The sequence below is a fragment of the Heterodontus francisci genome, chromosome 24 (assembly GCF_036365525.1).
Source record: "Heterodontus francisci isolate sHetFra1 chromosome 24, sHetFra1.hap1, whole genome shotgun sequence".
Lineage (NCBI taxonomy): Eukaryota > Metazoa > Chordata > Chondrichthyes > Heterodontiformes > Heterodontidae > Heterodontus > Heterodontus francisci.
The window spans coordinates 52274381-52288893 of record NC_090394.1 but is presented as its reverse complement, the minus strand read 5'-3'; the positions used below and the strand labels follow the sequence as shown (position 1 = coordinate 52288893).

Here is a 14513-nt window from a genome sequence, read left to right as displayed (position 1 = left end):
TTCCATTTGAGCAGACAGTTAGGTTATGTCTCACCCAAAATAAGGCACCTCCAACAATGTGGCACTCCCTCAGTAATGTTGTGGAGATTCAGTCAAGATTATATGCTCAACTACTGTCAACAATATAGCACAAGGGCTTTTAACAGAACTGTTCTTGGGATTTATTTGGTTTTATCTTTAGCTGAATCCTGATTTTGAGGTGTGGACTGTGGTGTTACCTGTGAGGTGCAGGAAATCAACTGGGACCAACAAGCATAACCTGTGCAATGCTTTTCCTTCAAATGAATAGTTCAGATAATCAGGCAGAACACAAATAATAACACTTGTCAAAAGTTAACAAAGAACAATTCCATCACTGAACAGCAACAATTTCTCTCTGACAGGAGAGCAGAGTTTTTAGTATTGCTTTTTCAATATTTATCCTTGATGTTTTAGTGCATTAGAGGTGCTGGAACAGCATATGATCAACATGTTCCTGCGCCTGCTCTGGAGCTCTCTTTGCCCAACTGGAAGCCAAACCTGTCAAGGACAAAAATTGGACCCTGTGGAGTACAACATCTCCTCTGAAATTCTGCCCCTCACCCCACCTGTATGACCTGACCTTATTAATACCCAGGCCCAGCACGTTCTTTCATTCTCTCCAATAAAATGACAAGAAATACTTGCATTCTATTGCACCTACCACAACCTCAAGACATCTCAAAGTGTTCAACAGTCAATGAAATAATTTTGAAGCGTATTTGAAGCTAAATTAATTGGTGGAGGTTTAAGAACATGTCACTTGTCCACCTTTTTGATCCAGGAATGGCATGTGGTACAGAAAGAAGTGTATCACTGTAGGAAATGTAACAAGTGGGTTATTTCCTTGTGTAATTTACATTATTGCACTTCAATTCTACTGGAGCCTTAACTTACCATTAGTAGTAAATTGCCAAAAGAAAGATAAAGCTGCATTCTAATGGTTGAACAATAACTATATAATTATCTCAGTTACACCCAAACAGCAAAAATGGGCGTGAATTAGGTGATTTCGGTCTTGGCTTTTAGAGAACATTGTAATACAGAGCATCTCAATGTTAGAAATTCTTGATTTATTTGCATGTTCCTTCACTGACAACTGCCAGCTCTCAGCTGTGCCTGTGGGAGAAGGTGTTCAGAGAAGGTCAGACACTTCTCCACAGGAATGGAGAAAATCAGAGACTGAGTCACCACACATTACTATGAAATGCTTTCAGTAGCTAAATTAATTGGTAGAGGTTTAAGAATATGTCACTTGTCCATCTTTTTGATCCAGGGATGGCATGGGGTACAGAAAGACCTAAAAGATAAAGAAATGATATGTTAAAAAAGCACCAAATGTAAATATATATAAATAAAATAACAATGGGAATTTAATTGATAATAATTAAAGATATTTTGTTTCAACTATTAATTATTTCATTTTTATTTCTAAAATAAAGCTTTACTATAACCTGCGGCTAAAACAATCAGCTTTTATGATTCATACACAGAGATAAATCAGTTTGCTATCTTGCTTAATGTGAGTGACATATTTGACACAGGCACAGTGTGTTTCATCTGCATGACTGCAGTTATCTTTGAAGTGCTGCCAAACCCCAACTTGATCTTTACAACTTCCAGTAAGCAACTATACAATTACCCAACCAGAACCGAATCAAATAAGCACATACCATTGTGGAGCTTGGACACCTCAAAATATTTAACACTGTAATAAATTAGGTTTTCATGTTTTTTAAGTATGAATTTAGATTTCACACAAACATCCCATCCATCTTCCACCAGCATTGTCTTGCAATGTGCTTAACAGATTCAAATATCTAAGAAATGAACGAATTGTTGTAAATCGTTTTTGATACTTTTCAAATGTAGACATTGCCAATAATTCACTAGATTTGTGGCTGATGTAGAATACAATAAGAATGCAAAGGAATACTGACACTGAAGTGAGGAACCACATGGAAATCAGAATGTGAATGTGATCTCCTAAAATACATTCATAAGTAGTTAATATACATCCTAAAATGAGAGTAAATCTAACTCCAAAATAAAAAGAATGCATACCAGATCTCAAAATAATTCTGAAAATACTTTTCTATGTTAGATATATTGTCAAAGTTTGGTATATCGCATCTGACTATCTGAGAAAAATTATGGCCACAAAGCATTCAATAAATTGTAAAACCATTTTACATATATTTACAACTGGTAATTTAACTAATGCATTTACATTTTTAAATGTGACTGTCATCTAGCTTAATAGGTCTTTATTAATGAACACTGATTGCACATGGCTGTGATCCTAAGTTAATAATGATCGTGCACCAAATACAAATGCAAATAACACCAATATCTTAGTGCTAGCTATGGAATTACCTATTATTAGTGCACTGTTAATAAGATTTTCATTTTATGTAGGAAATTACTGCAGAATTGATAAGGCCTTTGTGAGACTTCAGCAAGTTTATTCAATCAATAGCTGAGCCATCTATACCAAGAAGGTTCCAGGTTTTGACATGTTCAATTAGTTGATCTCAGCTGGATCAACAGCAAGGATTCTACAATTGGTTTGAGTACCTATGGGTTAGAGGAAGGAAAATTGGTTCCCATTTCTGGTCCTGATCTCTATCCAAGCAATGCACCTGTGTGGAAAACAGGTATTAGCAAGATTGAACTCAATAATTGCTAATTATGATTGAAATCTTTTAATACTCTATTTCCAGGTCCATAATTGTGTAGTGGCAGTGTGGGTGAGATACCGGAGAGCGGTAGTGCGCATAGAACCATATCCAAACAAGCAATCAACCTTATCAGGAGAGAAGGGAGAAAATTGGTAGAGAAAACTAGCAAGGGATAAGGCTGTAAAGGTCACAAATGGCACAAGATCTATTAGGCTCCCAAGAGAAAATACAGTAGATTAAAGAATATTCTGCTATCTTTACAATGTTAAATTATTTACTATTTTTCTTTTCTAAAAAAAATCCTTGCAATGAAATACAATTGCAGCATCCAATGTGAGGGATTGTAACTTTGTATAATACTTATGTTAGATTTGTTGACTAACACTTTCCTCTGCTTGCTTTTTGTAGAAATCCATAAATGAAGTCTTTATCTGAGTTTACAATTTTACTAGAAATAGAAAATGGAATATTCCTTCCCACAGTGTCAAAACATCTTGGCATAAAGATCTTGAGTAGAAGTCTTTGCAGGTAATGAACATCAACTTCTTTGTTGTAATATTGGGCAGAATCTTAATGAAACGGATCCACATGCAGCGGGGAGGCTGGTACTGCGTTTGGATCCTGCTGATTGCTATAGCTGTTTAACTCAGCCACGGCATTAGCATCCCACTTCTGGGCTCACCGGCCAATCACAGAGTGCAGGCATGATGACAACTAGCACTTGTGAATTTAAAGGGACCCCGACAGGAGTCAAAATGGCAGCAGGAAAGTTTGCTTCTGAAGCAAATTGAAGGCAAGAAGATGGAAGGAAGATGTGGGAAGATTACCCCCGATTCTGTGACTCTTCCATGGAGGTCCTGCTGAGTAGAAGTGTGGTGAGGGACCGAAGGGAGGTCCTCTTCCCGACGAATGGAAGGAAAAGGCCAGCCACCTAAATGAAGCTGCCATGGCTGGAAGCAGAAGAGGCTGTGAGCAGCAGCAGCTGGATTCATTGCCAGCAAAAAAGTGGAATGACATAATTTGCTCTAGAAAGACAAGTGTCATACAACTTTAAGGTGATATCCATCACTCTCTGACCTCTCTAGCATTCTCCAGCACAGCACTTCTCTGACCAACAACCTTGCAATCCACACATTTCTTTCTCTCCAGGCACCATTCAAATCTCCATCTGAACAGCCCTCGTCCTATTGCCAACTTGCACCCATCCCTCACAGTCACCCCCCTCAAATGTTCTCATTCCATTCTCAACACACTTTCCACTTTTCGCACTCATTGGGCTTGATTTTGTCACGCTGGTGGGGCTCCGGGTTCAAAAGGTGAAGGGAACCTTGCCTCGGCCTTTTGGAGCCCCTCAGCGTGATTTAATAGCTCTCAGGCACTTAAATGCCTGGCGCTGGGATCCCCGACCCTTTAAAGATGGGATCCCGTCACAAGAATTGCTGGCCAATCAGAGGGCCGGCAGCTCAGTTGTATTGCCAGCGCCACCGGGAGCAGTGGTCACTACCAGTAGTACAAGAGACCTTGGACCCAAGCCCACTGCTAGCTGGACCCAAGGTAAGAGAGGCGGGGTTACCAGGGCTAGACCAACAGGCCCCGGTGAGGTGGGAAGGGGGAGGGAGGCGTTTAGTGCAGGGGGAGGAAGGTTCACGTAAGTGGTGTTTCCTGGGAGGGTCCATTGTGGGCCACAGATTGCCCACAGAGGACAGCCCCACCCCCGCAAGCCCACAGGGAGGTCACCATGTTTTACGAGGTGACCGCCCTGTGTGGTATAGGCACCCCCCCACCATGCCCCACCACTGCAGATTAAATCCCAGTGGCAGCAGGAAGAGGCTCTTAACTGGCCGGTAATAGGCCACTTAAGGGCCTCAGTTGGCCACTGAGCAGGAAGGCCATCATCGGCCTATCCCACTCCTGACTAAATTCCGGTGCAATGGGAAGTTGACGGGCTCTCTGCCTCCCACCGCAATTCTATGGGCTCCCCTGCCTCCGAACCTGTCTCCAGGGGCCCATTAAATCCATCCCGTTATTTTCTTTCTCTCAACAAAGGAGGAGAGCCCACAACTCCAGGGAGAGGCAGAGAGCTGGGTGCACCTGCAGTCATAGCCAACCTGGCCACTTTGGAGGAGGCCGCCCTAGACATCGGCAGGGTGGCACACGTACTGGGTATCGGCAATAGAGAGATGGGGTTGGCCCAGAGACCTGGTGACGGCATTACATGTCACACTGCCACTTGGCACTTAGTCACTCATGTTGAATTGATGTCATCACTAACTGAAATGTCATGATATGCATTATGCCAAGTTAGTATTCTTTCTCAATGTAAGCACTAACTCATGCCTTTCATCTCCCAAAGGTCCTTCATGGGTGATGGAGGAGCTGATGAGGGGCCAGGCCGAGGAGTCCTCAGATGATGGCGCGCACTCTGAGGATACACTGTCACATGACTCATGCACACCCTCCACTAGCACAGATACACATGTCTTGGTGGGTACTGGAATAGAGATAGCCAGGTTGTCACATGCTGAGGAGCACATCACTTGTGGACAGGAGCAGGTGCTGGAGACAGGGACACCAGTGGAGAGTCCCCATTTAAGGGTGCAGGACACTCCAAGCTCTGCTAAGCTGGATGGAGGTGCTGAGCCTCAGGGCTCATCCACAAAAAGGGAATTTGAGGAGCAGCAACAGGAAATGTGTGTGCTTCTTTCAGCATTCCAAGAGGCAGTGCACACCCTTGGAGAGAGATGTCTCAAGCATTTGCACTGATGTCCACCTCCGTGGAAAGAGTGGCCGCTGCATAGAAAATCAGACAAGGCAGGATGCTGAGTACAAGCTGGCCCAGACCAATGGCCTGCAAAGTCTATACAGGATGGAGCAAAGCATTGCCTCAGTGACTCAACGCCTCACTGACATGCAGCCAACGGCTCTCCAGTTCTTGCCTTGCAGGGAAGTGCAGGTGGACCATGAGAGGGAAGAAGGAGAAAGAATACATGGCAATGGACACTATTCTCAAGGCATAGAGCATAACAGCACAGAAGGAGGTCATTCTGCCCATCGAGTTCATTCTATCTCTCTGTGGAGCAATCCAGTCAGTCCTATTCTCCTGCTCTATCCCTGTAGCCTTGAAAGTTTACTTCCATCAAGTGCCCATCCAATTTCGTTTTGTAATCATTAATTGTATCCTCTTGCACCACCCTTGTGGGCAGCAAGTTCCAGGTCATTACCATGCGCTGCATAAAAAAGTTCTCCCTCACATTCCCCCGCATCTTTTGCCCAAAACCTTAAATCTGTGTCCCCTAGCCCTTGTACCATCAGCTAATGGGAACAGCTTTTCTTTATCTACCTTATCTAAACCTGTCATAATCTTGGACACCTCTATCAAATCTCCCCTCAATCCGCTTTGCCCAAAGGAGAACAGCCCCACCTTCTCCAACCTAACCTTGTAGCTAAAATCTCTCATCTCTGAAACCACTCTGATAAATCCCCTTTGCACTGTCTGAAGGACCCTCACATCCTTCCTAAAATGTGGTGTTCAGAACGGGATACAATATTCTAGTTGTGGCCTAACCAGAGCTTTATAAAGGTTCAAAATAATTTCCCTACTTTTGTACTCAATAACTCTATTTATGAAGCCCAACATCCCATATGCTTTGCTAACTATTCTCTCAATATGTCCTGCCACAGTCGTGAATCTGTGCACATGAACCCCCAGGTCCCTCTGCCCCTGCACACCCTTTAGAACTATGCCATTAAGTCTATAATGCTATCCTTTCTACCAAAATGCATCACCTCACAGTTCTCTGTATTAAATTCCATCTGCCACTTGTGTGCCCATTCTGCTAGCCTATCTATGTCCTGTTGCAGTCAATTGGTTTCATCCTCACTAATTGCCACACCAAGTTTGATAATATCAGCAAATTTTGAAATTTTACTCTGTATTCCAATATCCAAATCATATATATTTTATATATATATATATATATATATATATATATATAAAGTGGTCCTAGCACTTAACACCACTGTGTACCATCCTCCGGTCAGAAAAACATTTCCCACATCTCACTGTTTTCTGTCTTTTTTATCCAAGCTGACACTGATCTTCTTATTCCATGAGTCTCAATTTTGTTAACTAGCCTTTCATATGGTACTTTGTCAAACAGTCTCTTAAAATCCAGAAGACAACATCTATTGCATTCCCTTCATCAACCTTCTCTGTTACTTCATAAAAAATTCAATTAGATTAGTCAAGCATGATCTGTCATTTACAAAGTTGTGCTGGCTCTCCCTAATTAACTCAAATCTCTCCAAGTGCCTGTTGAGTTTTATTCCTGATTATTGTTTCTAAAACCTTACCCACCACTGATGTTAAACTGACTGCCTGTAGTTACTAGGAATGTCCTTACACCCTTTCTTGAACAAGGGTGTCACATTTGCCATTCTCCAATTCTCTGGCACCTCCCCCATATCTAGGGAAGATTGGAAGATTATGGTAAGCCCTTCCGCCATCTCTGCTGTATTAATTACTTCCAAGCTGCTGTGAAGGCTGACAGCGAGGAAGTTGAGATGAAGGTGAGTATGCTCCAAGACAGCTGAAATTGACCCTCAAAGTAGTGAATGCAGTAGTAGAATGAATACTGCAAGCACAAACCTTTCACTGTGGCTGGCCACAGGCACTGCGATCTCATTCTTTAAAGGCTTCCCAAAACGTCAGTTTCATTAAGCAATCAGTATCTGTTTGTGCTCTCATCTCCTTGACCTTGGCGAATTGCAGACAGCTTGGGAAACCTGTGTGCTGGCTATTAAAGACAGAATGCTGGGTTAAATTCACAGCTAATTCTCTCTTTGCACGTTGCAATGACTTTCCTGACAGCTCCACGGGGGTTCCCCGCTTGCTTGCAAACCTGTCTGGGATAAACCCAGAAGTGGGCGGGATCATGTCCAGTTCCTGACCCAACACCACATTTCAGGGATTTAATCCCTGTCCTCCTCCCGTCCGCATCTGAGCCCACATCCCCTTGGCAGTTATAATGCTGCACATTGTTTTATCATATAAGGGAGCAGATTTTCCTGTTATTACACTCTGGCCTAAAAGATCACCTGGGTGAACAAAATCAGGCCAGATCTATTACTGATGTATCATCCTCCACACCTAATTTTCCTCTATGTGCCATATTGAGGTGATTATTTACACCAAACAAAGTAACAGGAAAACCTACCACGTAAGCCTGATTTTAACCAGAAGCTGGAATTGGGCAGGCAGGGACCAGATGGATGCCAATTCCTGACCCCAACTTCAACAGTGTGAGGACCAGGTGATTTTAACTCTCAGCCTCATTTGCGCGACACTGGTGAGCTGCACTTGTCCGGTGGGTGAGGGCAGAATTTCAGACAGCATGATGCCTCAGACTGGTGCCGAAAAAAACGGTTCTGAGCACTCAAGTCGCAGGGAGGGGGTTTAAGGAGGGGCTTCTGCTCCTCCTGGCCCATAAGAAAGTTAGTAAACTTACTTGTTTGGACCACTTTGGCCCCCAATCCTCTTCCCGCTGTCTTTACCTGGCAGGAAAGCCACAACGGATTCAGCACTTAGGCCACCAGTTAAAACTGCAGGCGTGACCAGATGACAACTTTGCCCTACAACCTACATATTTAAAGAAGGCACCCTGCAGATTCAGGTGAGCCACCTACTCATCGGTGCATAGTAAAATAGAAGCCAGCAGTTTCAGTGCAGGATGCCAGTGGTTTAAGTCACCCCTATAGCATGCAGTTCATTTTCTGGTAATCTACTGTGGATAAAAGACCTAAATGGTTAAGCTTCTTCTGTGATAATTTTGACAAAAAAAGCAGCACCAACCTTTTCAATAAAATTAAAGAAAAATTTCAAGCACCTTCTTCCACTTACCAATAGTACGGATTCTCTGATTCTACAGTAAAGTCAATTTCCATTTAAATAGTGTCTTAAATGTAAAAAGAAATTCCCAATGGGCTTCACAGAATAAGCTTTTCAAAAACAGAAAATAGACTGATCCAGGAAAAGACATTAAAAGGGGTTACTAAGAGCTCAATTGAAGTAATGGACTTTGAGGAAGTTTTTTGAGTGAGAGGCAGAGACATTTAGAGTGGATATTCTAGAAAGTAGAACCCAGGAAGCTGAGGTTTCTGCCAGGATTGTGAGGTGAAGGGAGCAAGGTTGCAGAAAAGGCTGTAGTTGAAGAAATGGAATGTTCACAGGAGATAGAGGGTTGGAGAGGATTGTGGTGATTGGGTGGGATGATAACATGGAGGAATTTAAAATTGAGAATAAGAATTTTCAAGTTAAGGTATTGTATGAATGAGACTTAATGTGAGATAGATTGCATGCAGCAAGTTTTGAACAAGTTGGAGTTTCTTAAGGGTGGAAATTGGGAAGTGGTGAGAAGAGAATTGGAATTGTTGAATTTGGAAGTGACCAAGGTTTGGGTACAGTTTTCACTAGATGAGGGACTGAGCTAGGGGTGGAGATGGGCAACGTTGTGGAGGTGGACACATGCAATCACAGTGATGGAGACGATATGGAGTCTGAAAGTCAGCTCGGGACTGAATAGAATGCTAAGGTTGTGAACAGTCTGGCTCAGCCTAAAACAGTATCCAGTAAACAAAAGAATAACGTTTGTGGCAGTGGAAGACAATCTTTTACCTTTCCAATGCTTAGCTGGAGGAAACGATGATGACAATTCTAGGACAAATACTTGAAAAAGAAAAATATTAAAAGAGCGTGAAGAAAGAGCATGGAAATGGGATTAGAATAGTTAGCTCCTCTTGGAACTAGCAAAGATCAAATTAACTCCTCATGTATTTAAATATATATAATTCTACTGTACTTATCACTTGAGCACTCATCTTTGAGTCTTGTACATCTTGGAGAAGTGCTTGGTGGCCTTCATCAGAGAAACGTTTGCCTGCTTTCGTTGTGTGGTACCCTGTGGGCACAGCCAGCACCTCAATGGCCATGATGGTGCCAATCTACACTCATGCTGTGGGTGAGAGATACCGTTGAGTGATTTGATGAAAGTTCCTAACAAAACCACTTATTGGCTGCTTGCCTTGCTGCTGGACAGTTTAATCTTGCTGCTGGATGTTTGTAGAGTGCTTCAAACAAGTTAAGCCAATGAAGGTTCCTGGGGATGTATGTCAGCAACTTACTCAGTTTCTACACTCAAGTTACACCAGAGCTATTTCAAAAGTATTTAAATTGACTTTTCCCAGGAAACCTTAGTGTAACTTCCTCTGCTGATGAACTGCATTACTTTCCAGCATAACGATAACATAATAATGGTGTAACTGATGTCAAGGATATTCTTGTACCTATTCCACAATTCACAAAGACAATTTCGCTCTCAGACCTCCCCTGCCCTCCCTCTGCCAATGTTAACTCATCATCATAAATAGGCCCCATTCTTGATCATGAAAGTATGCAATGTGCAACATACACAATGGGGGCCATTTTAAATCTTATTCACCAGGCAGAAAACCTATGGGAACTGGTGGAACACCAGTTTTACATCCTGTCCAACATTACTTTCCATTGACTTCAATGAAGACTAAAATCGGGCAGCGTGTAAATCCAGCAGTGCACCTGATCCCATCAGTTTTCTAATGGGCATGCTTTTTAAAATTGCCCCCAATCATTCTACACTTAGTCTGGTTTATTGTTGCAAAGCTCTCCCCCAACCTCAAACAACCAATAGCTGCTTGAGGGTACCAAACATTTGCTGGATGGCAGAAAGCCTTGTCTTGAGTGTCTCTGTTCTGCTGGCTTCTATGATTCCTGAACTATATTTTCAGGTCATAGCCCAAATGTCACCACAACCTATTTTTTAGTTGTTGATCATCACATTCAAATGCAGCCTCTAGAGATGACTAGCTGAAGCAGCCATGTGTTGATGCCAGAAATTGTGTATTCACATGCAAAATTCCCACAGTTGATCTATAACTTTCTGTAAATAAAGATGCCCATGGCCAATGTGGAACAATGCATTGGTCATGTCTTGAATAGAGATGTATGTAATGAGCAATTATGAAAAAATTCAGATCTGCTAAGAGTTTCAAAGTCACAACAAGCCATAGAGGGCACACTTACGTTACCAGTCTCAGATGTGACATTCAAGCCCTGTAGAGTCATTCCCTCAAATCTGATTACTTCCCCAGCATCAGGCTCCTGATCAATGGCTCTATCAGGAGGCAATTTTCTTGTTGTTACTGCCCCGTTTCCATTATAAAATAGAGTGGTAGATGTACCAAAAGTAAGTGACTGCTGGAAGTGCCAACGAAATGCCATTCATCCTGTTTTTCGGAGAAACCTTCATTCTGCGCCTGGAGCCCCTGTCGGAAACAGATAAGTCTCATACATTTATGCAAATCAGGGTCAGATGAGGCTGTTAAAACCCTCAATGTCATTTTTGTCTTGGCCACCTGTCTGTCACCAGCTCCTGTTTGTGCCCACTCCCCCAATCAATACGAGTCGGGAAAGAGTACTTCCAGGGATAACTAAAGAGATCCTCATTTGCAATCAGGGAAAGCTGAATGGAGGTTTGGGAGACATGCCCCTTTAAGGTGTGGCTTCAGACCCCTCACATTTGGCTGACCTGCATGCATATCAGCAAGCCGCATATTGGGGTGCACGTTGCACACTGGCAGCTCACCGACTTCATTTCAATTAGGACCCAGGACCAAAATTGATCAGGTCCCACATTCCTACAGGCAGCCAATGTATGTCCCACCCACCTGAATAATGATCAAAACAAAATCACCCCAATAGTGTCTTTATGTTGTTGTGGTACAAAGTATAACATGAAACAAACAGAATTTTTTAACAGTTTTGTGGAAGAGTAATCTACCTTGTGTTCATTCTGAAACAGTGTTGATGGCTGCAATGCAATGCTGCTGTCCTCCATACTGGGTTATGAAGCATTCGGTTCACTTGCATGAGCTCTGACCTTGTGGTACAAAAACAGCAACTTATATTTATATAACGCCTTTAACAGAGTAAAATTTCCCAAGGTGCTTCACAGGAATGTTATAAACCAAAATTTGACACCAAAACACATAAGGCGATATTAGGGTAGATGACAAAAATTTCGTTCAAAGAGGTCGGTTTTAAGGAGTGTCAGAAAGGAGGAGAGAGCTAGAGAGGTGGAGAGGTTTATGGAGGGAAATCCAGAACTTAGGACCTTGGCAGCTGAAGGTATGGCCTCCAATGTTAGAGCAATTAACATCAGTTCACAGAATTAGATGAGTGCCGACATCTCAGAGGATTGTGGGGCTGGAGGAGATTACTAAGGTAGGGAGGGGCAAGGCCATGGAGGGATTTGAAAATAAGGATGCGAATTTTAAAATCAAGCTGTTGCTTAACCGGAAACAAATGTAGGTCAGTGAGCACAGGAGTGACTGGTGAACGGGATTTGGTATGAGGAAGGACACGGGCAGCAGAGTTTGGGTGACCTCAAGTTTATGGAGGGTAGAATGTCAGAAGTGCATTGGAATAGTCAAGTCGAGAGATAAAAAAGGCATGCATGAAGAACAAAGAACAAAGAACAGTACAGCACAGGAACAGGCCATTCGGCACTCCAAGCCTGCACCGATCTTGATGCCTGCCTAAACTAAAACCTTCTGCACTTCCGGGGTCCGTATCCCTCTATTCCCATCCTATTCATGTATTTGTCAAGATGCCTCTTAAACGTCTCTATGGTACCTGCTTCCACCACCTCCCCCGGCAACAAGTTCCAGGCACTCACCACCCTCTGTGTAAAGAACTTGCCTCGCACATCCCCTCTAAACTTTGCCCCTCTCACCTTAAACCTATGTCCCCTAGTAACTGACTCTTCCACCCTGGGAAAAAGCTTCTGACTATCCACTCTGTCCATGCTGCTTATAACTTTGTAAACCTCTATCATGTCGCCCCTCCACCTCCATCATTCCAGTGAAAACAATCCGAGTTTATCCAACCTCTCCTCATAGCTAATGCCCTCCAGCCCAGGCAACCTCTTCTGTACCCTCTCCAAAGCCTCCACGTCCTTCTGGTAGTGTGGCGACCAGAATTGCACGCAATATTCTAAGTGTGGCCTAACTAAAGTTCTGTACGGCTGCAACATGACTTGCCAATTTTTATACTCTATGCCCCGACCGATGAAGGCAAGCATGCCGTATGCCTTCTTGACTACCTTATCCACCTGCGTTGCCACTTTCAGTGACCTGTGGACCTGTACGCCCAGATCTCTCTGCCTGTCAATACTCCTAAGGGTTCTGCCATTTACTGTATACTTCCCACCTGCATTAGACCTTCCAAAATGCATTACCTCACATTTGTCCGGATTAAACTCCATCTGCCATTTCTCCGCCCAAGTCTCCAACCGATCTATATCCTGCTGTATCCTCTGACAATCCTCATCACTGTCCGCAACTCCACCAACCTTTGTGTCGTCCGCAAACTTACTAATCAGACCAGCTACATTTTCCTCCAAATCATTTATATATACTACAACTGAAGGTTTCAGTAGTAGATGAGCTGATGTAGGGGTGGAGTTGGGCAATGTTACGGAGGTGGAAGTAGGCAGTCTTTGTGAAGGCGCAGATATGTAGTTGGAAGTTCACCTCAGGGTCAGATATGCCAGCAAGGTTGTGAGATTTCTGATTCAGGCTCAGGCAGTTGCTGGAGAGAGGGATGGAGTCTGTGGCTAGGGAACAGAGTTCATAGGGGGGCCCGAAACAATGGCTTTGGTCTTCCTAATATTTAATTGAAGGAAATTTCTGCTCATCCAGTACTGGATATCGGACAAGCAGCCTGATAACTTAGCAACAGTGGAGGCGTTGAGAGAGATGGTGGTGAGGTAGAGCTGGATTTCATCCGCATGTGTGTGAAAACTGACGCTGTGTTTTCAGATGATATTGCCAAGGGGCAGCATGTAGATGAGAAATAGGAGGGGGCCAAGGACAGATCCATGGGGGACACCACAGGCCACATTGCAGACATAGGAAGAAAAGCTGTTGCAGGTGATTCTGTGGCTATGATTAGATTGATAGAGATGGAACCAAGCGAATGCAACAAATGTGTGTAGGCTCCTTAACTGGTAGAAAACAACAACATAGTTCCATTTCATCAAATCCTCCCACTAATTAATGGCCTTAGTTGCTGCTTTAACTTCAATTACACAAATACATTTCAGACAGCACCAGAAAAGATGTCAGAAACTGGAATAGATGATTGTTTCAGCACAAGTAGCACCGTATTGTTACGTTACTGACACCCAGAAGTTTACCCCACAATTTCACTATGAAACGCTACGCATGTTCATCAAAGCTCATAACAAGTACTTTTTGTTAACTGTAAAATACCCTGAAAGTAGGAATAAATTAGTTCAGTTAATTTATTCCATTACTTGTATCAACAGCTTCAATTATATATTTGTATTATAAATACAATTGTTTAAACTATAACCTATGGCACAAAGTATGAAACGTATGCCCTTGTCCAGTTTGATTCTCTGAACTGTCAAGTTGCTAAGATCTATTGTATATTTTTAAATATAATCTATAAATAAGAGACTTTCCTGCTATATTAAACATTTGTAGCAATTTCTTTGGGCTGCAACAAATTACTGGATTTGATTCTGGTTTTTGATTTAAAAAAATCTTTCAACATGTTTTCAAGGCATAGATTTTTGGTCAATCAAAATTATACATAACCTCTTCTAAGAAACTCTAGAAACAAAATTAAATTATGTCAGTCAGGAAAAAGAATGTGCTCTTACCTAACACATGGGAGTGTCCATTGGCTACTGT

General features: G+C 42.7%; 1 protein-coding gene across 1 annotated transcript in view; it reads right to left on the bottom strand.

The window, feature by feature from the left end:
- Nucleotides 1–14513, bottom strand: part of notum2 (notum pectinacetylesterase 2) — an 83541-nt gene that overhangs the window by 48782 nt on the left and 20246 nt on the right. Inside the window, exon 2 of the mRNA XM_068056770.1 lies at nt 8207–8337. Coding sequence (XP_067912871.1) covers nt 8207–8337 — 131 coding nt within the window. The remainder of the gene's footprint in view (nt 1–8206; nt 8338–14513) is intronic.